Source organism: Hyaena hyaena, unplaced genomic scaffold, assembly GCF_003009895.1.
Source record: "Hyaena hyaena isolate Hyena2069 unplaced genomic scaffold, ASM300989v1 scaffold_1352, whole genome shotgun sequence".
In the NCBI taxonomy this organism is placed as follows: Eukaryota; Metazoa; Chordata; class Mammalia; order Carnivora; family Hyaenidae; genus Hyaena; species Hyaena hyaena.
This window is the reverse complement of record NW_024081987.1, coordinates 121,453-147,104: the sequence shown is the minus strand read 5'-3', so window position 1 is coordinate 147,104 and position 25,652 is coordinate 121,453. Positions and strand designations below refer to the sequence as shown.

At 34.8% G+C, this 25,652-nt stretch overlaps 1 protein-coding gene and 1 pseudogene across 4 annotated transcripts in view; one reads left to right on the top strand and one right to left on the bottom strand.

The window, feature by feature from the left end:
• The window catches only part of WWP1 (WW domain containing E3 ubiquitin protein ligase 1), a 137,783-nt gene that overhangs the window by 86,647 nt on the left and 25,484 nt on the right, over positions 1-25,652 (bottom strand). For 3 of the 4 annotated variants that reach the window (XM_039223455.1, XM_039223458.1, XM_039223457.1), the window contains 3 exons: positions 17,538-17,628; positions 7,937-8,075; positions 7,172-7,296 (listed from right to left, as the gene is read on the bottom strand). In XM_039223455.1, the coding sequence (XP_039079386.1) occupies positions 7,172-7,296; positions 7,937-8,075; positions 17,538-17,607 (334 nt within the window). In that variant the 5' untranslated portion in view covers positions 17,608-17,628. Of the gene's footprint in view, positions 1-7,171; positions 7,297-7,936; positions 8,076-17,537; positions 17,629-21,302; positions 21,482-25,652 lie in introns of all 4 variants that reach the window. The other variant, XM_039223456.1, reaches the window with a different exon arrangement.
• The window catches only part of LOC120225210, a 32,295-nt pseudogene continuing 25,710 nt past the window's right edge, over positions 19,068-25,652 (top strand).

The window sequence follows — 25,652 nt, the reverse complement described above, 5'->3', positions numbered from 1 at the left end:
CAGGTATCAGTATCCATGGCTGGTTACATACCACATACCTCTGCAGAGCCAATTAAATAACTTCCAAAATTTAGAATGGCATTTAGGTGATCTGAACACATAACTAAAGGTTGAAATGCAAATGAGGCTTAAATCCACAAAAGCTCTGAGACAATATTTCAGAGTTATCACATGAGCAAAAACTTTGGAAACTATCCAATTAGCTTATAACAAGAAAAAAATGACCGTAAATAGTGGAAGACTCACTGGGATATAAATGTGAAGTTAAAAGAATTTACCTAGTAAGCTACAGTTAGATTTTTGGGGGGGGAATAAAAAGATGATTTTATGTTGATTTTGTTGTGGGTTTTATTTAACGCTATAACAATTCATATTACACCATGAAGGTTGAAAAATAAGTATCTTCAAAACTGGGAGAAATACCTATTCAAATGAATTAAGCCTCTACCCTCACCTAAAATATATCAGGAAAAAGGATACTAAAAACATGAACTTATGAGAAGAAAATGTCAAGGCCCTGAGAACAGGAAATTAGCCTTATAAATTTGTAGAGGAACAATGTCCAAGTACCAAGCCAACAGGCTAAATCAAAGGCATCCAAGAATGTGATCAAATATGAAGGTATTTTTAACTTCTACAAAGCCATCTTGACTTTAGAACCACATGAACTTTTCATTATTCTAATTAAAAATAAAAAGATAAGCATCAGAAAATCTGTGTTCTAGTCAAAACTCTGCAATTAACTTCTGTTCTTGAGCAAGCCACTTACCTTAGAAGTTATTTAATAAATAAAATGAGTCATTGGGATAAGAGGACCCACAAGTTTCTTCTACCTTTAAAGCACTATGATTCACAAGCTTTAATTTTAAAAATTAATTTACTTGTCTTTTGTTGTAAGCTGATTTATGTCCCCTTACCCCCAAATTCAAATATTTAAGTCTGAGCCCCTGGTACCTCAGAGGGTGATTCTATTTGGAAATAGCATCTTTAAACAAAGGTAATTAAATTAAAATGAGGTTACTAAGGTTCCCTTCATCCAATAATGACTGATGTCCTTTTAACGGGAGGAAACCTGGATACGGACACATGCGCAGAGGGAAAACCATATGAATATAAGAAGATGGACATCTATAAGCCAAAAGAGAGGAGTACCCAGAAGAAAAGGTGTCAAATGTTGACACCTTGATTTCAGCCTTCTAGCTGCAAGAATTGTGAGAAAATACATTTCTGTTCTTTAAGGCATCCAGTCTTTGGTATTTGGGTATGGCAGCCCTGGTAAGCTAATATACCTTTAAATTATTCAAAATAATTACAGACTGCCTACGGACTACAGGATGCTGCTACTAGCATTTCTGAATCCAGCAACCTCAGAAATGTATGAATGTTTACAAAAGAAGAGAAAGGGAAAGGGAAAAACACATAACATTAAGAGAGCTAAGCAGAATACAAAACTGAATACAATCCCAATTCTTATAAGCACACAAACAAAATTCACCAAATTTTTGGCAGTTATTATCTGTGGGTTGTGAGTTATGAGAAATAATTATGTGCACTAAAAAAGAGTTCCCATGCATGACCATACACAAGATCATTCCTTCAGTTTTAGGAGAGGAGATGTTCTGCCTAATTCATGGAAACAAATACAGAAGGTCAAGTACAACAAGGAGACAGAAGAATATGCTCCAAACAAGAACAAGACAAAACCTCAGAAAAAGAACTAAATGAAATGGAGAAAACCAATCCACCCGATAAAGAGCTCAAAATAATGGTCATAAAGATGCTCACTGGACTGGAGAGTAAAGTGGATGAACTTAGTGACAATTTCAACAAAGAAGTAGAAAATACAAAACAACTAATCTCGGTTGAAGAATACAAAAACAAAAATGAAAAATACACTAGAGGGAATAAACAGATTAGACAATACAGAAGAATAATTCAGTGATATGGAAGGAATGGGTAACAGCACCCATACTGAACAGCAAAAAGAAAAATAAAATTTTTAAAATTGAGGATAAGGTATGGGATCTTGGACAACATCAAGCAAACAAACATTTACATTATATAGGTCCCAGAAGGAAGAGAGAGGGACAGAAAACTTATTTGAGAAATAACTACTGAAAACTTCCCCAACCTGGAGAAGGAAATAGACATCATGATTCAAGAAACACAGAGGGTTCCAAACAAGATGACCCAAGGGTCCCAACACAACACATACAAATTAACATATCAGGGGTTTCTGGGTAGCTCATTTGGTTAAGCATCAGGTCATGATCTCAAGATTCACGAGTTTGAGCCCTGCATCGGGCTCTGTGCTGACAGCTCTGAGCCTGGAGCCTGCTTCAGATTCTATATATCCCATAAAAATTAACGTATCAGGGGTTTCTGGGTAGCTCAATTGGTTAAGCGTCAGGTCATGATNTGTGCTGACAGCTCTGAGCCTGGAGCCTGCTTCAGATTCTATATATCCCATAAAAATTAACGTATCAGGGGTTTCTGGGTAGCTCAATTGGTTAAGCGTCAGGTCATGATCTCAAGATTCACGAGTTTGAGCCCTGCATCGGGCTCTGTGCTGACAGCTCCGAGCCTGGAGCCTGCTTCAGATTCTATATATCCCTCTCTCTCTACCCCTCCCCGTATCTCTCTCAAAAGCAAACATTAACAAAAGTTTTTAAAAAATTAATATATCAAAGATTAAAGATAAAGAAAAAAAATTTTAAAGCAGCAAAAGAAAAGCAACTGGTAACATACATTAAAAAATCATAAGACTATCAGCCGATTTTTCAGAAGAAATTTTGCAGACCAGAAGGTAGTGGTATGATATATTCAAAGCGCCAAAGGAAAAACCTACAGCCAACCAAGAACACTGTACGTGGCAAGGTTATTATTTAGAATACAGGGGCTTCCCAGACAAACAAAAGTTAAAGGAGTTCATCACCACTAAAATGGCTTTATAAGAAATGTTACAGGGACTTCTTTAATGGAAAAGAAAAGGCCATAATTACAAGTAAGAAAATTATGAATAAAAACATGTAAAATATGTCAATATATACATAAAACATGGAGGAGAGGATCAAGAAAGAAGTTCTTTTAGAATGTGTTTGAACTTAGGTGACCATCACTTGAATACAGACTGCTATATCCTTAGGATCTTATATATGAAAATCATGGTAACCGCCAATCCAAAAACTGTTAATAGCTACACAAAAAATTGAGAGTAAGAAAATCAAGCATAACCTAAAAAAAGTCATCAATCACAAAGATAGAGAGCTAGAGAAGAATAAAGAACAGAGAAGAGATACAAAAACAACCAGAAAACAATGAACAAAATGTGAATAAGAACATGCCTATCGATAATTATTTTAAATGTAAGTGGACTAAATGTTCCAATCTAACAAAAAGAGGGAGATTGAATGGATTAAAAAACAAGACCTATCTATATGCTATTGAAGAGACTCGCTTCAGACCTAAAGATACATGCAGAACAAAAGGAAAAGGATAGAAAAAGATATTCAATGGAAGTGGTGAAAAAAAAAAAGCCAAGGTAGCAGTGTTTACATCAGACTAAACAGACTTTTGAAGACTGTAAAAGACACAAAAAAGGGCATTACATAAGATAAAGGGAACAATTCAACAAGAGGATTTAACAACTGTAAATATCTATACACCCAACACTGAAACACCTAAATATATAGAGCAAATATTAACATAAGGGAAAACTTAAAACATAAGGGAAAAACTGACAATAATACAAAAAATAGTAGGAAACTTTAGCACCCCATTTACATCAAGGGGTAGATCATCCAGACAGAAAATCAAAAAGCAGTATTTGAATGAGACATTAAATAAGATGGACTGAATAGATACATGCACAACATTCCATCCCAAAACAACAGGATATGTATTCTTTTCAAGTGTATATGGAACATTCTCCAGGATAGATCATGTTGGGCCACAAAACAAGTCTTAATAAATTTAAGAAGACTGAAATCACATCATGCATCTTTTTGACCACAATTGGTCAAATCTAGTATAAAACTAGAAATCAATTACAAAACAAAACAAAACTGAAACAAAAAGAAAACAAAACAAACAAACAAAAAAACCCGTGGAGGCTAAACAACATGCTACTATACAACCAACCAATGGCTCAATGAGGAAATCAAAAAATACATGGACACAATTGAAAATGAACACACAAAATTCAGTCCAAAATTTTGGGATACTGCAGAAGCAGGTTCTGGGGGGAAATTTATAGCAATACAGGCCTACCTCAAGAAACAAGAAAAATCTCAACTACACCATCTATCCTTACACCTAAAAGAACCAGACGATGAAGAACAACAAAGCCCAAAGTTAGAAGAAAGAAAATAAAGGATAAAACAAAATTGCCAGCAGTATCAAGGGAAAAAGAATTAAATCACAAATGAAAGAGAAGTAACAACTAACACAATATAAATACAAAGGATTGTAATAGACTATTATAAAAAATTATATGTCAACAAACTGGATAACCTAGAAGAAATGGATAAATTCTAGAAACCTACAATATCCCAAAACTGAATAAGGAAGAAATAGAATATCAGAACAGACCAATTACTAGTAACAAAATTGAATCAGTAATCAAAAAACTCCCAATAAACAAAGTCAAGAACCAGATGGATTCACAGGAGAACTCTACTGAACACTTACAGAAGAGTAAATACCTATTTTCCTCAAACCAGTCCAAAAAATAGAAGAGGAGGGAAAACCTGCAAATACATTCAACAAGGCCAGAATTACTCTATTAAAAAAACCAAAGACACTACATAAAAAGAAACCTACAGGCCAATATTCTGGACAAACACAATAACAATAACAACAGGAAATAACAAGTATTATGAAGAAGGTACTGTTATGAAAATGTGCACTGTTGTGGGAATGTAAGTTAGTGCAGTCACTATGGAAAACAATATGGAGGTTTGTCAAAACATTAAAGATAGAAATATTATATGATCTAGTAATTCTACTACTGGGCATTTAGCCAAAGAAAACAAAAACACTAACTGGAAGAGACACATGCATCCCTATGTTCACTGCAGTATTATTTGCATTTGCCAAGACAGGGAAGCAACCCATGTCCATCAATAGATGAATGGATAAAAAAGATGTGGGGGTGTATGGGTGGCTCAGTCAAATAAGTGTCCAACTCCTGATTCCAGCTTAGGTCATGATCTCACGGCTTGTGAGTTCAAGCCCTGTGTCAGGCTGACAGTGTGGAGAGCCTGCTTGGAATGCTCTATGTCTTTTCCTCTCTCATGGCCCCTCCTCCAAAAATAAACAAAACTTAAAAATTAACTTAAAAAAAATGTGAGGTGTACATATATACATACATGTGCATATGCGTGTGTATATATTACACATATATGCATGTATATACACACAATGGAATATTACTTAGCCATAAAAAAGAATGAGATCCTGCTATCTGCAACAACATGGACAGAGCTAGAGGGTAATATGTGAAGTGAAACAAGTCAGAGAAAGACAAACACCATATGATTTCACTTACATGTGGAATCTAAAAAACAAACAAACCAAAAAAGGAGAAATAGACACATAGATACAGAGAACAAACTGTTGGCTCCTGGAGGGGAAAGGATGGGGGATGGACAAAAATGGGTGAAGGAGTGGGAGGCATAGGCTCCAAGTTATGGAACGAGTATGTCACAGGCATAAAAGGTACAGCATAGGAAATATGGTCAGGGGTATTTTAACAGTTTTGTATGGTGACAATGATTACACTTGTGGTAAGCACAGCATAATAATAATATAGAGTTGTTAAATTACTATGTAGTATACTTGAAACTAATATAACACTGTACAGCAACTAAACTTAAAAAAAAAAAAAGAGGTCTCATGCAAATAAATACTTGTTCCGATGCAGGCATATAAATTGGTTAAACCAAACATAATTCTGAAATAACAGAAATTAACTGAGGTATTATATATTTACATTAATAATGCTATATAGCCAAGAAAAAAGCACAAATCAGGCCAGGCAGGGTATTATATGCTTCCAGGACCTACTACTTATTTCTATAACCAAGATAGAATTGCATGACCAAAAGCCATGGCATAGCAGAAAACTAAACTTTCACTGCTTCAAAAGAGCATTTTTTTTAAACATCTGTACACATAAAAATTAGAAAGGCTTTTACATTTCTTTGATTCATAACTCCATATGTCCAAAAACTACATCAAACACAGATTTTTAGGTTATATGCAGATTTTTGTTAAAAACAGGAAAAAAAACTTTAAAACCTCAACTCATTACTTAAAACATTAGCATTTTAACCTGTAACTCAGCATACCTTTTGGAAATGAGAAAATTTCTAAGGAAATAAGAAGTACACAGTAAGATATGTATATATATGTATCTGAACAGGGGCACTGGTTTGAGTGAACTAGTGGATTGCCCAATATTTTAAGAATTTGCTAAGAGAAATGAACTCTTACCCAGAATTATGAACAAAGGGATATCCCAAAAGTTTAGCATGCAATGATAGGAGATTTACAAATAACTGAAGCTTAAACCATCTTACCCAGGCTAGAAAAATTTAATATCATGAAAACATTATGTTCATATTATATTGTTAAATGAAAAAAGCAAGGAATAAACCAATAGATACAAAAAAAAGAAATACATATCTATGAACAGGAAAAAGACAAGAGACCAAGTTATTAGGAGTGGTTATCCTCGGATAGTAGAATTACAGATAATTTATATTCCTCTGATTGCGTATATTCTCTGTATTTTCTATAATGAATGAGTTATATAATAAGGAAAGAAAATCTGAGTTAGAATTTATTCTGTACAAATTACCAACAAAACGTATAGGCTCAAATTATGATCATCTTGTCAAATTTTAAAGTATGTAATAAGTCAATAATAAATCACTGATAATCACTGATAATAGGGTACTCATGAATAAGATCATTTTGTAAATCTGTTAGGTCGAGAAAGGCCAGATATTTCCTATTTCATATAACACCACAAACTTAAAAGCAATCACAGGCAATAACTAAAAGTTATCTTTTATAAATACAAAACTAGTCTTTGCTGTTGGAGTTCAGGATACTTTAAAAAGAGTCTAAAAGATATTTTTAAAGAAATATTAGAACAAAAACTTACATTTTCTATTGTGTGTTAACAGAGCTTGTTTCAGATCTATTGTTGCTCTTCCTAATAAAGCATCTGCTTTTAAAGTATAATGACTCCAAACTCGAAATTCCAATGTAGTCTGTGGGGTCACATTTCTGTATGGGTAAAATTGTAACAAAAATACAGGAGTATACGTTTACTTCAATAATTTTTAAAAAGCCATAAATTCAGTTTGAGAAAAAATATTGTATGAAACAGTAAACTATCTGAAGTATAAATAAAAACAATGGTTTACTTTCATGTATATTAGGACTTCAGTAACTAGTTAAGAATTTTTATAATTAGCAAACCAAAACAGTAACAATAGATCAAGAGTCCTGGTGAGATTTCACAGTAACACTACTTCTATTTGAACAAATCCCTAAAGACTTAAGACAACTGATGGCATTAGTTTTAATACTTTTACTATGCCAAATTTATAACGTTATGTTTCAAATGACAAAATTAGGGATAACTGATTTTCTACACTATTTATTTTTACAAACAGTAACAGAAAATATGGCTATATGGAATGACTTAGTTAACAAAGCAAAAAGCAAGAATTACTATGCTTCCTCTCTAAAGAAAATAAAATTAACCCAAAATCTCTTCATACTTGAAATTGTATGTTCACACTAGAAAACAGCACTCCTACTTTGAAGTCATCCTACAACTACAACAACAGAACAATCACAAAAGCATTCCAAGCAAACTCCCCCTTTTGGAAATTTTGCATTCTCTACACAAGGTACTTACACGGTTAGCTGTTCATCCCATTTGGGATTAGAAGAACTACTGGATTTTGCTGTTTTCTTGATTTCTCCATCTACAACTAGTTCTGTATATATAGCTGTTCCAAACCAGTTCTTTTTTCTTTTCAGTTTGGCACTAGAAACTAACAGAAACATGATAATCACTAGTGAATACAGGTAAACAAATAGTATTTTCTAGTAATAAATCAATAAAAATGGGAACTGTGCTTCTTAATCAACTCTTTTCATTGGAGAATGAAGAAACAATTCAAAAGGGCTATTATTGATAATTCCAGAGAATCATTTGAATTTAATAGTTTTCCAGAAATAAAATTCATATACCATATGATCTACCCATTTAATCTCTATAATTCAATGATTTTAATATATTCACAGTTGTAGAACCATCACCGTAAGCAAATTAAAAACATATTCATCACCCCAAAAAGAAATCCCACACAGTCACCCTATCTCCTCCCAGGCCAACCCCCTCAGCCCTAGGCAACTACCAATTACTCTCCATTTCTATATATTTGCCTATTCTGAACATTTCACAGAAATGGATTCATATAATGTATGGTTTTTTGTGACGGTGTTCTTTCACACTTGGCATGCTTTCAGGGTTCATCCATGATGTAGCAGGTATCAGTACTTCATTCCTTTTATTGACAAATAATATTGCACTGTATGGGTATCCTTTTTATTTGCCCATTCATCAGGTGATAGAGATCCAAGTTATTTCTAATTTTTGTGTATGTGCATAATACTGCTACAAACATTCATGCACAAGTGCTTGTGTGGACATATGTTTTCATTTCTCTTGGTATACACCTAGGAATGGAACTGTTGTGTCATATGATAACTCTGTTGAATAATGCCAGACTGTTTTCCAAATTAGCTGTACCATTTTACATTCCCACCAGCAGGATATAAGGGTTCCAATTTTTCCACATCTTTGCCAACCATTTGAATTTAATACTAAACTATTATTAATACTATTATTAATACTGAATAGTTTTAAAAACTATTGCCCAAGTTCATAATTTTCAGAAGGCAAGTATGAAACACTACCTATTGTGCACAGGTTAATAGGTATGTTGAATCTGAAGATACTTACCTTTCTCTTGATGTTTGATGCAGTTCAATATTAAATTCAAATGGTTGGCAAAGATGTGGAGAAATTGGAACCCTTATATCCTGCTGGTGGGAATGTAAAATGGTATGCTGAGCGAAATAAGTCAGGCAGAGAAGGACAAATACCATATGTTTGCATGCATAGGAGGACCATGGGGGAGGAGAAGGGGAAAAATAGTGGGGGAGAGGGAGGGAGGCAAACCATTAGAGACTCTTGAATGCCGAGAACAAACTGAGGACAGATAGGGTGGGAGAGGGGAAGGAGGGTGATGGGCATGGAATGGAGAAGGGCACTTGTGGGGATGAGCACTGGGTGTTTGTTATATGGAAACCAACTTGACAATAAACTGTTTAAAAAATAAATTAAAAAACAAAAAATAATTTTAAAAAACCGACTTTATCTGGTTTATTGGTTTCGCAAAAAAGGGAAGTATTTGCTTTTTCAAATAAAAATATTAATATCAAAATGTCACTGAGAAATTAATCATAACCCTCACAGAAAGTGAATTTCTATCAAATTTACCTGATTTGGAGGAAGACCTATATAATTTAAGCTAAGCAATTAGTTTTAAATAATTTTTACAACTACTAATTCAAATAAGGAATATTTATTTTCAGGGCAAAGTACTGACTACTAAGCAGTAATAACAACTTATCAAGATCACCTCTATCATCTATTACCTATGAATACTGTGGGTCTGAGATGAGAAAGAAATGCTTCCTCCATGCCACATCTGTATCACATGTTAAGGATAGGAACATAAGCTAATGTAGGTTTCCATTTACTGTGAGAAAATAGTAACAAATAAGTCACACAAACAAATCACTGAAATACAAAGTGATAAATGCTGCAGCAAGAGTATCTGAAATATAGTAGATCTTCAATTAACATCTGAAGTACAGCAAGAGAGACTCAAAGGAAATACTATACTTAAGGACTGGCAACATAAAACAATCAAAGAGTGTTCACTGATATGCCTGAAGTGCTATTATCAGGGTCTTGGCAAAACTCATTCCCATCCTTCTGTTGCAAATTCAGTACCACTGGAGTGACATAGAGAAGGCACAGACATCTGTCTCTCAAAAAATCCCTCAACCAACATTCTTCACTCCAAATCAATGAGTAGTTTCCTTGAAATAAACAGGTCTTATCAATACACTAGAAGGGGAAGGCAGTACTGCATGGTGTTAAAAGCAACGGGTATCTTTTCAACAAATGGTGCTGGCATTAACTGGATAGCTACATGCAAAAATATTAATGCAAGCATGGAAGTAACATCCTTCATAAAAATAAACCAAAATGTATCACAGATGTAAATGTAAAACATAAAACTATAAAACTCTTAGAAGACGAGAAAATCTAAACGACCTTGGCTACACTGATGCTTTTTTAAATGCAACACCAAAGGCATGATCCATGAAAGAAACAACTGATAAGCTGTACTTCATTAATGTTAAGAACTTCTGCTCTAAAAAAGACAATGTCAAGAGAATAAAAAGACATATCACAGACTGGGAGAAAATATAGGCAAAAGAGACATTTGATAAAAAAAAAAAAACTATTGTCCAAAATATACACAGTACTCTTAAAACTCAACAATAAGAAAACAACCTGATTTTTAAAAAATGGGCCAAAGACCTTAACAGCACCTCACCAAATAAATATGTAGACAGCAAATAAGCATATGAAAAGCTGTTGAACATGTTATCAGAAAAAAAAATTAAAGCCATCATGAGATACCACTACACACATATTAAAATGGCCAAAATCTGGAATACCAGCAACACTAAATACTGAGGAGAATGAGGAGGGAGAGGAACTCTTAATCAGTGCTGCTGGGAATGCAAAACGGTATGGTCACTTTGAAAAACAGTTTACCGGTTTCTTATAAACTAGACACAGGCTTATCATATGATCCAGGAATTGTACTCCGTGGTATTTATCCAAGGGAGCTGAGAACTTGTATCTACACAAAAAAACTGCACATGGATATTTATAGTAGTTTTTTTCATAACTGCCAAAACTTAGGAGCAACCAAGATATCCTTCAGTAGGTGAATGAATAAACAAACTGTGGTACACCCAGACAATGGAATATTATGCAGCAATAAAAAGAAATAAGCTATCAAGTCACAGAAAAACCTAGAGAAAAGTTAAATACATATTTAAGTTTCATTTAGCTTTACTAAATGAAAAATATCAATCTGAAATGGCTATATACTACATAATTCCAACTATATAACATTCCAGGAAAAGTAGTAAAAAGACTAGAGGCTGCCAGGGTTTGGGGGATGGGTGCAGAATGAATAGATGGAGCACAGAGGAATTTTAGGGCAGTGAAAATACTTTGTATGTTACTATAATGATGGATACAGGTCATTCTACAATTGTCCAAACCCATAGAACATAGGGGAACAATAGTATCTGATTCTTAGGATTAGTGAATGAAAACCTGCAAGTACTATTATTATCAATGAATGCCTGGCACCCACTATGGTAACTATTACTCTATTATTATTATTATTATTATTATTATTATTTACTGTATAGTATTAACTCTTCTGAGTTAATTACAGATACATTCAAAATACATCCATTTTATACCTTTTACTGGCAAAATTTTCAATAATACTAGGTGCTAGCAAGGTAAAGAAAGTGATTTTTTAAAAATACAATTTTGGCAAAAATTAATTTGATAGTTATAGTTATATAGTTTTATAGTTATAGTTATTTATATTAATTAGTAATATAAACAACTAAAATGCTATGATTTTAAGTAACTAAAAGATAACCTTGTTAATTCAAATAAGAATTCTAATTAGTGAAATACACAGGATAAACTTTATTTTCCCATTTAATAAGTTTCCTTTGGTGTTATACACAAATGTCCTCTCCTGTAAGATTACATAAATACTGAAAATCTATAAAAGTCCTGTGTTATGCGTGTATATAAAGAGAAAGCATTTAAGAAATTCTCTCATAATAATGCCTCCCTCCCCAAAATCTAGTAATAAACTTAATAAACGTAGAGGATCTGCATGAAGATAACTAGAAAACCTCACTGACAGACATAAAAGATTGAAGGGAATGACACGATGTATTCCTGTATTTGGCAGTTTTAACACTGAAAGATTTCAATTATCTCTAATTTAATATGTTATTTTTTTAACATTTATTTATTTTTGAGAGAGAGACATAGTGAGAGCAGGGGAGAGTGGGAGAGAGAGAGACGGAGACACAGATCTGAAGCAAGCTCCAGGCTCTGAGCTGTCAGCACAGAGCCTAATGCAGGGCTCGAACTCATGAACTGTGAGATCATGACCTGAGCTGAAGTTGAACGCTTAACTGACTGAGCCACCCAGGTGCCCCTAATACGTTATTTTTAAATGATCTAAATGAAAACACTAACACTGGTTTTGAGGGAGTCTGGGGAGAGCATGGCAGCAGAGGAAAAGGGAAGGTGCGACTCAAAAATTCAATGAAAGGTTAAAAAAAATAGAGAATGGTGAAGATACATTTTTAAAATAGCAAGTAATGAGACTCCTCCCAAAATATTTTTTAAAGTACTATAAAATGAAAAAAAAATTAAAGTACTATAAAATGAAAATTCAAATTATCTGACTACGATGTATGAGCAGAGATGAAAAAAACCAGAGTAAGATGTTTGTATATAATGGTGGCATTTCAAATCAATAAGAAACGGTAGATTATTCCATAAATGTTGAAGCATTTGAAAATAAGGCTAAAGAAAATTAAAGAAAAGTTAAAACACTCATGCAAAATTATGATACATATATGATCACAACTTAATTTAAAAGGTGGAAAGTATTAGAAGACACAACAGCTAAAAAAATTACAAATGTGAACATAATTGCCCATTAGCTTTTCAACCTCAAGTCTTATGTTTTTACATGCCTTGCACTTTGTTTCTTACCTTTTCCTGCAGAAAGTCTGAAATCTCAACTATTTTTTAGATGGTACGCTTCTGTTTGCTACTATGCTTATGTGCGTGCTTTACTCTCATATATCACCATATTACGGTAGGTAATTTTCTCTTTTAATTTTTTTATAGTTTTCCTTCTTTCCATGATCAGTGTTCATATTCTAATTTGCTATTGCCAATCAGATATGTATTATGAACAGAAACAGGAATAAAAATAAATCAGCTAATAGATATCTCAGTTTATAAACCATACCTGCCAGACTGCAATAGCAGAAGGGTCTTAATCATGGTACTAATTATTTTGAAAATAAAAGAAATATCAATAGAAAAAAAGAAGAAATACCAAAACAGAGGTCACTGTTCTCTAATAAAAGGAGCGACAACTTGGTAGTTTTAAAATCTTGGGATTTTTTCTAACAGAAGGAACTGAATCTGATTCTCAGTCTTTACTGGTAAAATAGTAAATATTCCAAAAGGTACTGTTAAATCAGTAAGATTGTGGATTTTAAAGTGTTTTGTATTTTTAAAAATTTAGATCAACAAAATGAAAGAAAGGTAAAAGGGGAGAGGAGGAAAGGGGGAAAGAGAAAAGTAAGGCACTAAAATCTGGTGCCATTTTGGATGGGTCTAAGATCAGTTTCCCAAGAGCATCACTGGGATGATTTCAAAAGAGTAATTATTACTCAAAATGATAAATACTATGGTGGCATTATCTTGGCTACTTGCACTTCTCCGGTCCACATCTATTTTCCAATTGGTTCTCTAAACTTATGGTGATTCTATGAGCTACTTGATAGCTCTTCAGTAAGTTAGTTTTTGGCTCAAATCAATCAGATCAGGTTTTTGTTATTTCAACTAAGAACTCACACAAAGATCAAGACCAAAAATAAAGTTACACCTCAGATGTTAGCCACAGGTCCTGCACAAATAACACTGAAAACCAAAAATGTGGCAGTAAGCATCTTTTTAGAGCAAAGAAGAAATATTAGGAATTACCTAGGTGATTCTTAAGTGGAGTACACATCAGAATCATCCAGGAAATTGCTTCAAAACATGCATCTCCATGGCCAACAGACACATGAAACTATGCTCAGCATCCCTCATCAGGGAAATACAAATCAAAACCACACTGAGATACCACCTCACGCCAGTCAGAGTGGCTAAAATGAGCAAAGCAGAGAACTCTAGATGCTGGCGAGGATGTGGAGAAATGGGCACCCTCCTATACTGTTGGTGGGAATGTAAACTGGTACAGCCCCTCTGGAAAACAGTGTGGAGGTTCCTCAGGAAAGTAACAATAGAACTCCCCTATGACCCAGCAATAGCACTGCTAGGAATTTACCCAAGGGATACAGAAATGCTGATGCATAGGAGCACATGTACCCCAATGTTCATAGCAGCACTGTCCACAATAGCTAAAACATGGAAAGAGACTAAGTGTCCATCATCGGACGAATGGATCAAAAAGATGTGGTTTATCTATACCATGGAATACTACATGGCAATGAGAAACAATGAAATCTGGCCATGTGTAGCAACATGGATGGACCTTGAGGGGGTTATGCTAAGTGAAATAAGTCAGGCAGAGAAGGACAAATACCATATGTTTGCACGTATAGGAGGATTAGGAGGAACTTAACTGAGGAACAAGGGGGAGAGGAAGGGGGGAAATGGTGGGGGAAAGGGAGAGAGGCAAACCATGAGGGACTCTTGAATGCTGACAAAAACTGAGGACTGATGGATGTGGGGGGGAGGGGGGATGGGAAGGAGGGCACTTTGGGGATGAGCACTGAGTGTTATGTGGAAACTAATTTGACAATAAACTATTTGGGAAAAAAAAAACATGCATCTCCATGGTTCACAGAAGACAAAATTCAATACTTCTTACATGGCTCAACCTCACTCATAATGAGAGAAATGATACTTAACATTTTTACCAAGAGACTACTACTTTTAAAAAATATATATTTTTTAATGTTTGTTTATTTATTTTGAGAGAGAGAGAGAGAGAGAGAGAGAGCGAGCCTGAATGGAGGAGCAGCAGACAGAATCCCAAGCAAATTCTATGCTGTTAGCACAGAGCCCAAAACAGGGCTTGAACTCACAGACTATGAGATCATGACCTGAGCTGAAACCATGAGTCAGACAATTAACCAACTGAGCCACCCAGGCACCCTCAAGATACTACTTCTTACCTAACTGTCAACAATCCAGAGCTTGATAACATATTTTGGTGAGGCTAATGGAAAATAGGTACTCTCTTAGATATCTGGGAACACAGAACGGTACAGACCCTACCGAGAGGAATCTAGCAATAAATGGCAATTATTACATGTCTTTACTCCTTGACTTAGCAATTTCATTCCAAGATTCTATCTTAAAGACATATAAGTAAAAACAAGAAATGAGATTTGCATAAACCTATTTATTGTAGCACTATTTGTAATAGCAAAAGAATGGAATCCTGGTATCCATCAACAGGATACTAGTTAAATTATTTTTGGTAATCTATTCAACAGAGTACATACTGTGCAGCAACAAAAAGGTATATACCCTGCTATGGCGCAAACTCCAAGACAATACTGTCCAATGAAGAAAAGTACCTAAGAAGTGGGGGGTTGGGAGGGGAGTATGAACCCATATACTATATATATCTGCTTATATTTTCAAAAAGACGCAATGAGAAAATAAACCAAAACTAATAAAAAATGTTTATGTACATTTTTAGGTAAGGGAGAAATGGGGGAGGGGTGGAATGGAGTAACCAGATGTCTCCAAGTGTACCCTGACTTAACAGTTTTAATCCAGAACTACATAAACATTTTACATGCAATTAATAAAAATAAAAATAACTGAAAGCAATAAGCCCAACTGATTATCAACTTGGTGGTTTAACCAAATGGAAAATTATTTTAAGTTACTTTGAAACATGGTATTGCTATACACTCACAGAGAAATCACAAACTGGGCCTGTTGCTTTTAGTAATTTTAATGTTGCCAATCTGTATGCCTGCATTAGGATAAAACAGACAGAACTATGTTAATGTCATTTGGAATTAAGATTTTTGGGTTCAGAGAAAGAGAGAGAGAAATATAAAGTCAAATAGAGAAAGCCTATCATTTTTCTCTTTTTAGTGGAAAATGGTATGTAGGGACTATAGCTATTCTGAATTTGAAAATATCAGCATGAACTCAGTATTTGTTTTTTGCTAAAACATAAACATTTCCTACCCCTGGTCACTGAAAACTCCTAAAAACAACTGGCCTCATAGCAGTAAGTACCATAGGAATAATAGTATCTCTCTTCTTACTCTGGCCTCAATCCCACCCCTCCTGTGGCAAACTGTTTCTAGCATTCTAAGCACAGAGCTGCATATACACACCACTCCTTTCTTATCTCCATATGGTTGTATACTATGCACACTACACCACACCTCTCACTTAATATTATTTTAGAACTTAGTTCCTTTGGATACATATATTTATTTCATTTCATTGTCTAACTAGGATTCCACTAATAATCTTTTGCTATTATAAACTCTCCTTCCCTCCCTCCCTCCTTCTCCCTCTCTCTCTCCGCAATATATATTTTACCTCCAGGAATTTTTTATCTTGCAGATATTTATACTGTTCATATATAATGAATGAATTCGCCTGCTAACCAAGACTCTCTAATCTGCAAATGCTGTTCCCTCTCCCTCTAATGCTCTTTGCTGCCAATCTGAGATGAATTTTGACTCTGCCAACAGTTAAAGTGTTATGTTCTGAGTCCTTCTCTTACCCTATTCTCCTGTGTCTGCAGGCCATCTCTGATCCCAAGCAGACTAAAGATCTTGTTGCATCTAGTTAATAATTACTCTGTATGGAAACTGTCCATATAAAACAAACCTGTCTCAATACTATATAGTAAACTAGGGTCTTATGTTTTCATATATGTAATTCCACTTAAATTCTGGCCAATGAATGGATGACTAGATGAAAAAAGCCCTTCTGCATCATTCTCCATTCTTAATTTTTTTTTTTTTAATGTTTTATTTATTTCTAGGAGAGAGAGAGAGACAGTGTGAGCAGGGGAGGGTCAGAGAGAGAGGGAGTCACAGACTGAAACAGGCTCCAGGCTCTGAGCTGGCAGTCAGCAGAGCCCGACGCGGGGCTCGAACCCACGAACCGCGAGATCATGACCTAAGCGAAAGTCAGATGCTTAACCGACTAAGCCACCCAGGCACCCCCATCATTCTCCATTCTAATAACCATTTAAGAACCACTTCTGTGATGTTTATTCTAATGGCCGAATTCTCCCACCACCAAAGAGGATATATCTTCTTTGCATCCAGCACAGGTTCAATAAATACTTACTGAATAAATAAAATAACCCCTTTAGAAGGTTTCTACCTTTAAGGCCTATTGCAACAAACACACCACAGTATGAAACTAAAAGAAATTTATGGAATAAGTTTGCCAAACTGGATATTAAGAAGGAAGTTTCATCAGGGAATTGCTATTTTAAGTTATTACGAAAATAACTTACCAGTTACCTGTAACTGTAACCTTCCACTGTGGTTATTACTAGTATCAGACCGTGGTGAAGCAGTGGCCATGTCCCAATATTCAGCTTAAACCTATTAAAAAGTTAATTCATTCATGTGTTAGACAAGGAAGTGTAATATTCAATATGATTAAAATAGTTTGAATCAATTAAACTACACCTAATATTTCCACTCATCAAATGACATATTCACGGTTGTCCTCCATTTAAAACTTAGTACTATAAGGATTATAGAATAATATGGCCAATAAACCATATCTAACTCAATGTGGACAAAATAAACGATGATACTAAGAATCTAGGGTTATATATTAATCTATAAAAAATAAACATACAAATAGTTTTTATTATGTAAGATATAATTTATTTATTTTCTTGCTTGCTTACTTATCTGAACCACCTAAGTAAATTGGCCTTTCACTTTTTAATACTTCAATGTGTATTTCCTAATAAAAATCTCTTAAATTAACAATGGAACAATGATCAAATTCAGGAATTTAACTAGTACATCACTATTCTCTACTATACAGTCCATATTCTATAATGTCAAGTGTCGCAAACAAGGCATTATCATAATTTTTTCACTATAGTACCTAGTTCAGATTTATACATACTGCATTTGTTGTCCTGTCTTCAGTAAATCTTACGTTTCTTTATGTAGTTCATTTTTTTCATGTTCTGCTTCATTCCTTCACCTCAATTTTTATTTTAAATAAAATACAAAGCTGAGCTACTTCAGTTTTTTTCTACCTGGCAAATATTTTAAGACTAAATTTCTATCTGCCCTTAAACAACTAAAGGAAGGATAAAGTGGAACATTCTGGTCAAGATTGAGAAAAATTAATGAATATGTTTACCTTGTTTTTCCCTGTTTGTAGTCTTTTCTATGCTCTATTTAGATCCTTCCCCCAAACTCAGGAATCTAATACTCTAAAAATCATTATATTCTCTTTTCACTTATTTATAGTTGGATACATTATGTGCCCGTATATATGTGTGTATGTGCATAAAAAAATAAACACTTGCTTACTATTTGATTAACTAACTTTGGTTAATATTTATTCACAGATTCTGCAGCCTCATCCAGGCCAGTGCTGTTATTCTGCAGATGAGAAAACCAACTCCAGGATTATGTCACCTGCAGGTACATCAGCTGTCATGTTCATAGAAGAAAATCAGTGGGAATAGAAATTTTCGATAATTCATGGACAATGAAGAAAATCAACGGTGAAGGTTTGCAACTGAAGGTTTTTAATTTTAAGTAGCTGGTATACTAAATATTTTGAAAGGTCCTCCTGCTTCAGTGTAAAAGATCCTAGATAAATTAAAACCAGTGTCATTTTCAAACACTGTTTTCAAGAAGTATAAAAAATTATCAAGCTTGCTCCCACCCCATATAATAGCAAAAAATTAAAATTAAAAAAAAAAAAACCCACAACTTTTTAAACTAAGTTGAAATAGAACAGTGAGTAGTAAGCAAAAAATATTTTTTTAACTAGAATATTGCCCTGGATGTGCATGCTGATGGCAGCACTGGGATCAAGAGATAAAACACTGGGTCTGCTGCAAGGTAAGGGAGCGGAGACTCCCACAAGAAGGAAGGGCCCAAGTCAGCTATAACCTGTAACACAGCAAAAGCATATACATATTCTCGCAGGAATGGACCCCAATTTAAGACACTGTGATTACCCAAAATAAAGAGCAACCAATCATGAGCCTACAAAATCAAACTTATAAGAAAACAAACCACCACCACTGAGCAGGAACAAAAAATAATACTCTTTGAGCCTACTTGGACTTTACATATTATGATTATTAATAGTATAGATTAAGTATAAATTTTTAAATATTCAATTTTAGCAATAAAAGATAAAGCATGGTCAAGCAAATAGAGTTGGAACAGTGGCGCTGCATATTTGAAAACGAAACCCAAGAGAATATGTTTAAACTCTTTATTTTAGAATAGTTTCAGATTTACAGAAAAGTTGAGAAGATAACAGAGTCCTCATATACCCCACACCCAGCTTCCATGTGGAGTATATAAGAACTCACATTACTATGCCACATTCATCATAATTAATGAGCCAATCTCAACATTATTATTAACTAAATTCTATAATTTATTCAGACTAGATAGAACTTAAGATTCAGTAAATTTGAATATAAATCTGAAAAAGTCACTTACAAGTAAGTACTGAAACAGATAGAAAATACCAGAGAAAGCCTAAAAGACATGAAAGTAATTTGACATTTATTTCTACTCATATTCCAGAAAATGAAGAAAGAGGAGGTCATACTAGGAGAAAAAAATAAGCAATTTTCTACAAACGATGAAAGACATTTATCCAGAATTCTAAGAAATACAGCATATACATACATACACGTATATGTATACATATAAATATATATGTAAGAGAGATGGGATAAACATAAAGATGTTCACATGTATTCACACAGTAGTAAAATTGCAGGACACCAAAAAAGGACCATGTTAAAAAACAGCCAGAGAGAAGAGATTACAAAGAAAGAGAATCAGGTAACAGAATTCTTAACAGCAACAATAAAAGCATAGAAAGTTGAACAAGCATATCTACCAAGAACAAAGACAAAAATTATTCAACCACTAAAACTTTCTTTGGGATATAGGAAAGACATTAAGACACTGCCAGGAAAACCAAAAGAGAGTTTATCAACAGTAGAACTTTAAGAAAATCTAAAGAACATGTTTCATAAACAAATAAAATTACCACAGAATATGCTCTAAGAGGCAAGGGAAAGATGCGTGAAGAAACTGGTAAGCATACAAGTAAATCTAAACAAATATTGTCTGAGTAAAATAACAACAACATCTTAGTATAGGAGTTAATTATGTAAATCCCTTGCAGAGGGATTATAATCCGGTTTAATTTTAGACTGTACTGCACTTCCAGCAGAATTTTAAGGGTAATCATAAAATAGAAATGAAAGTATAATTTTCAAGCTAGTAGAGTAGAAAAGAATTTAAAAAACCCAACAACTACTAATCGATAAGAAGTCTAGACAGATTAAAAAAAAAAAAAAGCATAAATAACCAGAACTATCAGAACGCATAAAGAGAATTCAAATACAGAAATAATCATAACAATATATGGATAAATTAAAAAAAAAGACACCAAGTAAAGATACTGATAAAATTAAAAAATATGGAAAATAACATGAGACAAATATAAACAAAAAGAAAGCTGGAATTAGTTAGAATAGCAGACAAATAGCATTATTAAGGAAAACAAAGAAAATGACACAAGGCTCAATTCAGTAGGTAGACATAAAACTTTAAATTTGCATGCTTAAAAGAAAATACTCCACAACATAGCAGTCTCAGCAAAAAAGAAGGGGAAGACTATCTCCCCAACAGACTTTCTGGATGAGGATGGTAGCACTGGTGGGGGAAGCATCCATGTCCCCAAACCAGTAAGCAGGACTGATCTGGATGATGTTTCAATCACTTGGTACAGTAATGATAACAGCATGTATAAGACACCTCCAGCTGATCACTACATCATGACCACTGCTTTACAGGCTGCCTGACAACCCATTATTGACCAGAGCCATCTTCCCAAACTGCTACTCTACATGGCTTTTCTAGGGAACACAACTTGTGATGTGACAGAAGTCTCCATTAAGGAATGCTTTAGAGGATTAAATATCAGTGCAGTTCATTTACCATGTGAATCCAGCAACTCAAAGAGATTGAAAAGTTTTGCTTACGTGGAGAATTTGCCTTCTTTGCTCAGTGCCCTGAACCTCAATGAAGAGTTTCTGGTTAACAAAATTCCAGTAGATACTCCTGATCAAGCTCAAGTTAAAGACAAGGATGCTTTTTCTTTTGGCTGAGGAAGAAATCAGGATTCTCAGAAAACATCCACACTGACAGCTTGGATGACTACCTAGAAGAAGTGATGATAGCTGTTAAAGCAAATATGATCATTATGGAGGCCAGGATTGCTAAGATGACTAACACAGCAGAAGTGAATGTAGTAGTGCTACTAACAGATGACTACAGAGGGAGTGGGACCACCATGAAGACCAATATGATAGACATGATGTTAAGTCAAGGAGCTCCAAAGACAATCATTCTGGGGATGATTACAGATGTGATAAGAGGTCTCTCCCAAAAAACCAAACTAAATCTAAAGCTGCAGAGTATTTCTAAGGAAGGGGACTCCTTGGCTGGCACCCTAGTTTAGTGAAGCAGCTTCTATGTTTGGAGCAGCAAAGCCTATTGACCCAGCTCTAAGAGAACAGGGAGTAAGAAAGCAGCTACAGAAGGAACAAGAGAATATGCAACATCAGCTAGATGAACCCAAACTAGAATGACAGCCCTAAAAGAGATACTCAAACTGGCAAACCAAAGAAACTCCAGAACAAGAATGGTCAAGGTCAGGAAATGAGTCATCTCAAACTGGGACTTCCGCTGCATCTATCAGAAGTCAGAGCAGGATGCATGAAGGAGAGAAAGTGAGAAGTCTGGAAAATTAAATACTCAGTAAGGCAGAAGACTGCCACTCTCCAACTTCTAATCCTCCAAACCTGATTAGCTGATGAAGGTAATACTGTCCCCTCCATTAAAAGGGGAAGCTTGGTGAAGTGAAGTGCTAATCCTTGTGCTGATTTCAGAGCTCAGACACAGAAGCAATCTCCCACAAAGCATGGGGGGAAAGTAGCTCCAGCTCAATCATCTCAGAAAGGATAAACCTGGAAAGATGAAAATAAACTAGATGGGGAGTGTCCAAAAAGGTAGAAGTGGGAACTCCAGCATGGCCCAATGGAAGGGAACAAAGACAAACGGAAGGACTCTGAAAGGAAACATGGCAAAAAGGATCAAAATTCTAATTTTGCACCTGAGCCAAAGAAACCTAAAGAATCCAGCCTGTAAGTGCAGTACTGAAAATGTGCTCTCTCTGTTGATGGATAATATTAAAATGAGGGGAAAGGATTATTCAGAATAGACCTCCAGATCCTATACTTTTTCCTACTCTAACTACCCTGAAACATTCCTGAGCAAATCAAACATATACCTAGACAAGACAAAATAAAATTCACCATCTCTTGGCGGCGGGGGGGGAGCCTCAAAGGATTTTTAGAACTACAGGAAGAAATTGACAAACTGGCATTGTCGTGGGTGATCTCACACTACAATTTTTCATAGGTCAAAAATAAAAACAAAATAAACAAGCAGAACTTAAACAGAATCTTATACCCAGTATTAAAAAATAAAACATTCTTGGGGCACCTGGGTAGCTCAGTCAGTTAAGTGTCCAACTCGATTTCAGCTCAGGTCATGATCTCAAGGTCATGAGATCAAGCCCTGCCCAAGTTTCACGCTGGGAGCAGAGCCTGCTTAAGATTCTCTTTCCCTCTCTTGCTCCCCTTTTCCCACTCTGTGCTCACAGGAAGGGAGGGAGGAAGGGAAGACAGAGAGAGAGAGAGAGAGAGAGAGAGAGAGAGAGAGAGAGAAAGACAGACAGACAGAAGAAAGAAAGAAACATGTTTCTCAAGCATTTAAGAGGCATACAAAAAACTAATATATACGCTGGAAGATAATAAAATCACACTGAATTTCAAAGAAGATATATCAATTATATTGTTCCCAGGCTCTGACCATATATAATTAAGTTAAAATATTAATAATGGAAGATAAATTTTATAAACACAAATAGAAAAAAAACTTCTAAATATTTCATAGTTTAGAAGCTATGCTGAAAAATTTTAAAACTACTACTAAGAACTGAATAACAAATATACCATATAAAAATTTGTGGAATACAAAAAAAGTTAACTTAGAGGCAAATCTACACTCTGAAAAACTTACAGTAGGGAAAGAAAAAAGGTTGAAAATTAGTAAGTTAATAAGCCAATCTGTTAAGTTAGAAAGAAATTAACAGATTAAACCCCAAGAAAGTATGGAATAATAAAGAACAGAAACTAATGAAAGAAAAAAAGATGACAGAAAGGATCAACAAGTCACAGTTCTTAGAAAACACTAAAACAGGGGCGCCTGGGTGGTTCAATCAGTTGAGTATCCAACTTCAGCTCAGGTCATGATCTCGCAGTTCATGAGTTCAAGATCTGTGTTGGGCTCTGTGTTGGGCTTGGAGCCTGGAGCCTATTTCAGATTCTGTGTCTCCTTCTCTCTCTGCCCCCCCCCCACTTGTGCTCTGTCTCTGTCTCTGTTTCTCTCTCTCAAAAATAAACATTAAAAACAATTTTTTTAATTAAAAAAAACCACTGAAACAAATAAATGCCTGGCAAGACTGATAAAAGGTAAATAAAATAAAACAAAATAAAAAAGATGAGATGAAATGAAATGAAATGAAATGAAATGAAATGAAATGAAATGAAATAGAAGCCCCAAAATAGACCACAGTATGTAAGGACATCCTCATGTAACAGACACAACAATGCAGATCTGTGGAAATGAGGGACTACTAAATAGTACTGAAATTACCTACATGGAAAAATTAAATTGGATCCTCACTTTACATCATATACAAAATCAATTCAACTTTAAAATTTTTAGAGGAAATTAGAGGAGAAAACTCTTTTGTGCCCTCCTAGAACAGAAGGATTTCATAAACAAGCTTACTAACCAAAAAAGCAAAGCATGACTATTTGGACTACGTGGAAACCAAAAACTTCTGCTTATCATAAAACATTATTAACCAAACTAAAAGACAAACTACAAATTATAAGGTATTTACAAAACATAAAGCTGATTAAAGATTAGTATTTTTTTTTAACATTTATTTTTGAGAGACAAAGCATGAATGAGCAGGGGAGGGCAGAGAGAGAGGGAGACACAGAATCTGAAGCAGGCTCCAGGCTCCAAGCTGTCAGCCCAGAGCCCGATGTGGGGCTCAAACTCATGAACCGTGAAATCATGACCTGAGCCGAAGTCAGACACTCAACTGACTGAGCCACCCAGGCACCCCTAAAGATTAGGATTTAAACTATATAAGAACTTCTATAAAAAAAAATAAGGTAAAACAACACAAGTAGTCAAATGGGCAAAAATCCTGAACAGGAATTTTATAGAACAAGGAAACCTTGGGGCGCCTGGGTGGCTTAGTCGGTTAAGCATCCGACTTTCTCCTGGGTCATGATCTCGTGGTTCGTGGGTTCGAGCCCCGCGTCGGGCTCTGTGCTGACTGCCAGCTCAGAGCCTGGAGCCTATTTCAGAGTGTCTCCCTCTCTCTCTGACCCTCCCCTGCTCACGCTGTCTCTCTCTCTCTCCTAGAAATAAATTAAAATATTAAAAAAAAAAAAAAAGAACAAGGAAAACTGTAAGGTCAATTTATACATGAAAAGATACAGAATCTTATTATTCATCAGAGAAATACAAGACCACATGAAATGTTATTTTTAAACTCATTAGAATGATAAAAACTAGAAACGTCAACAGTACCAAAGAGTGACCCAAAAAAAAAAAAAAAAAGCAGTGGTGGCTCTTAAACACTACTACCAAGTGTTTAAAAAATTTTTTTAAATGTTTATTTACTTTTGAAAGAGAGAAAGAGAGACCGCGTAAGCATGGAAGAGGTAGAGAGGGAGACAGAATCCGAAGCAGGCTCCAGGCTTTGAGCAGTCAGCAAAGAGCCTGATATGGGGCTCTAACTTAAGAAACATGAGCTCATGACCTGAGCCAAAGTCAGAGGCTTAAACTAAACTGAGCCTCCCGGTCACCCCACTGATACTAGGTATTTAAATTGGTAAAATCCTGCTGGTAGGTGTTAAAATTGGTACAATCACTGGAAAAACAATTTGATACTATCCTATAAAGTTCAACATTTGCATGTCCTTCAAAGAGCAATTCTAGGCATATAATACAATAATTTTTGTACCTGTGTGCCAAGTGTAAACATAGTTCAAAATAACCAAAAAAAAGAAAGAAAAAAAGAAAAATAGTCAAATGGTAGAAAAATGGTTAAGTTAATTAGGCTAACACACAATTATACAGCAGTGAGATTGAATGAACTACAGTTGCAGGCAACATGAATGGGTCTTAGAAACAACAGTCAATGAAAAAAAAATACAAATGGAGTTCTGAGTCTTCTTACT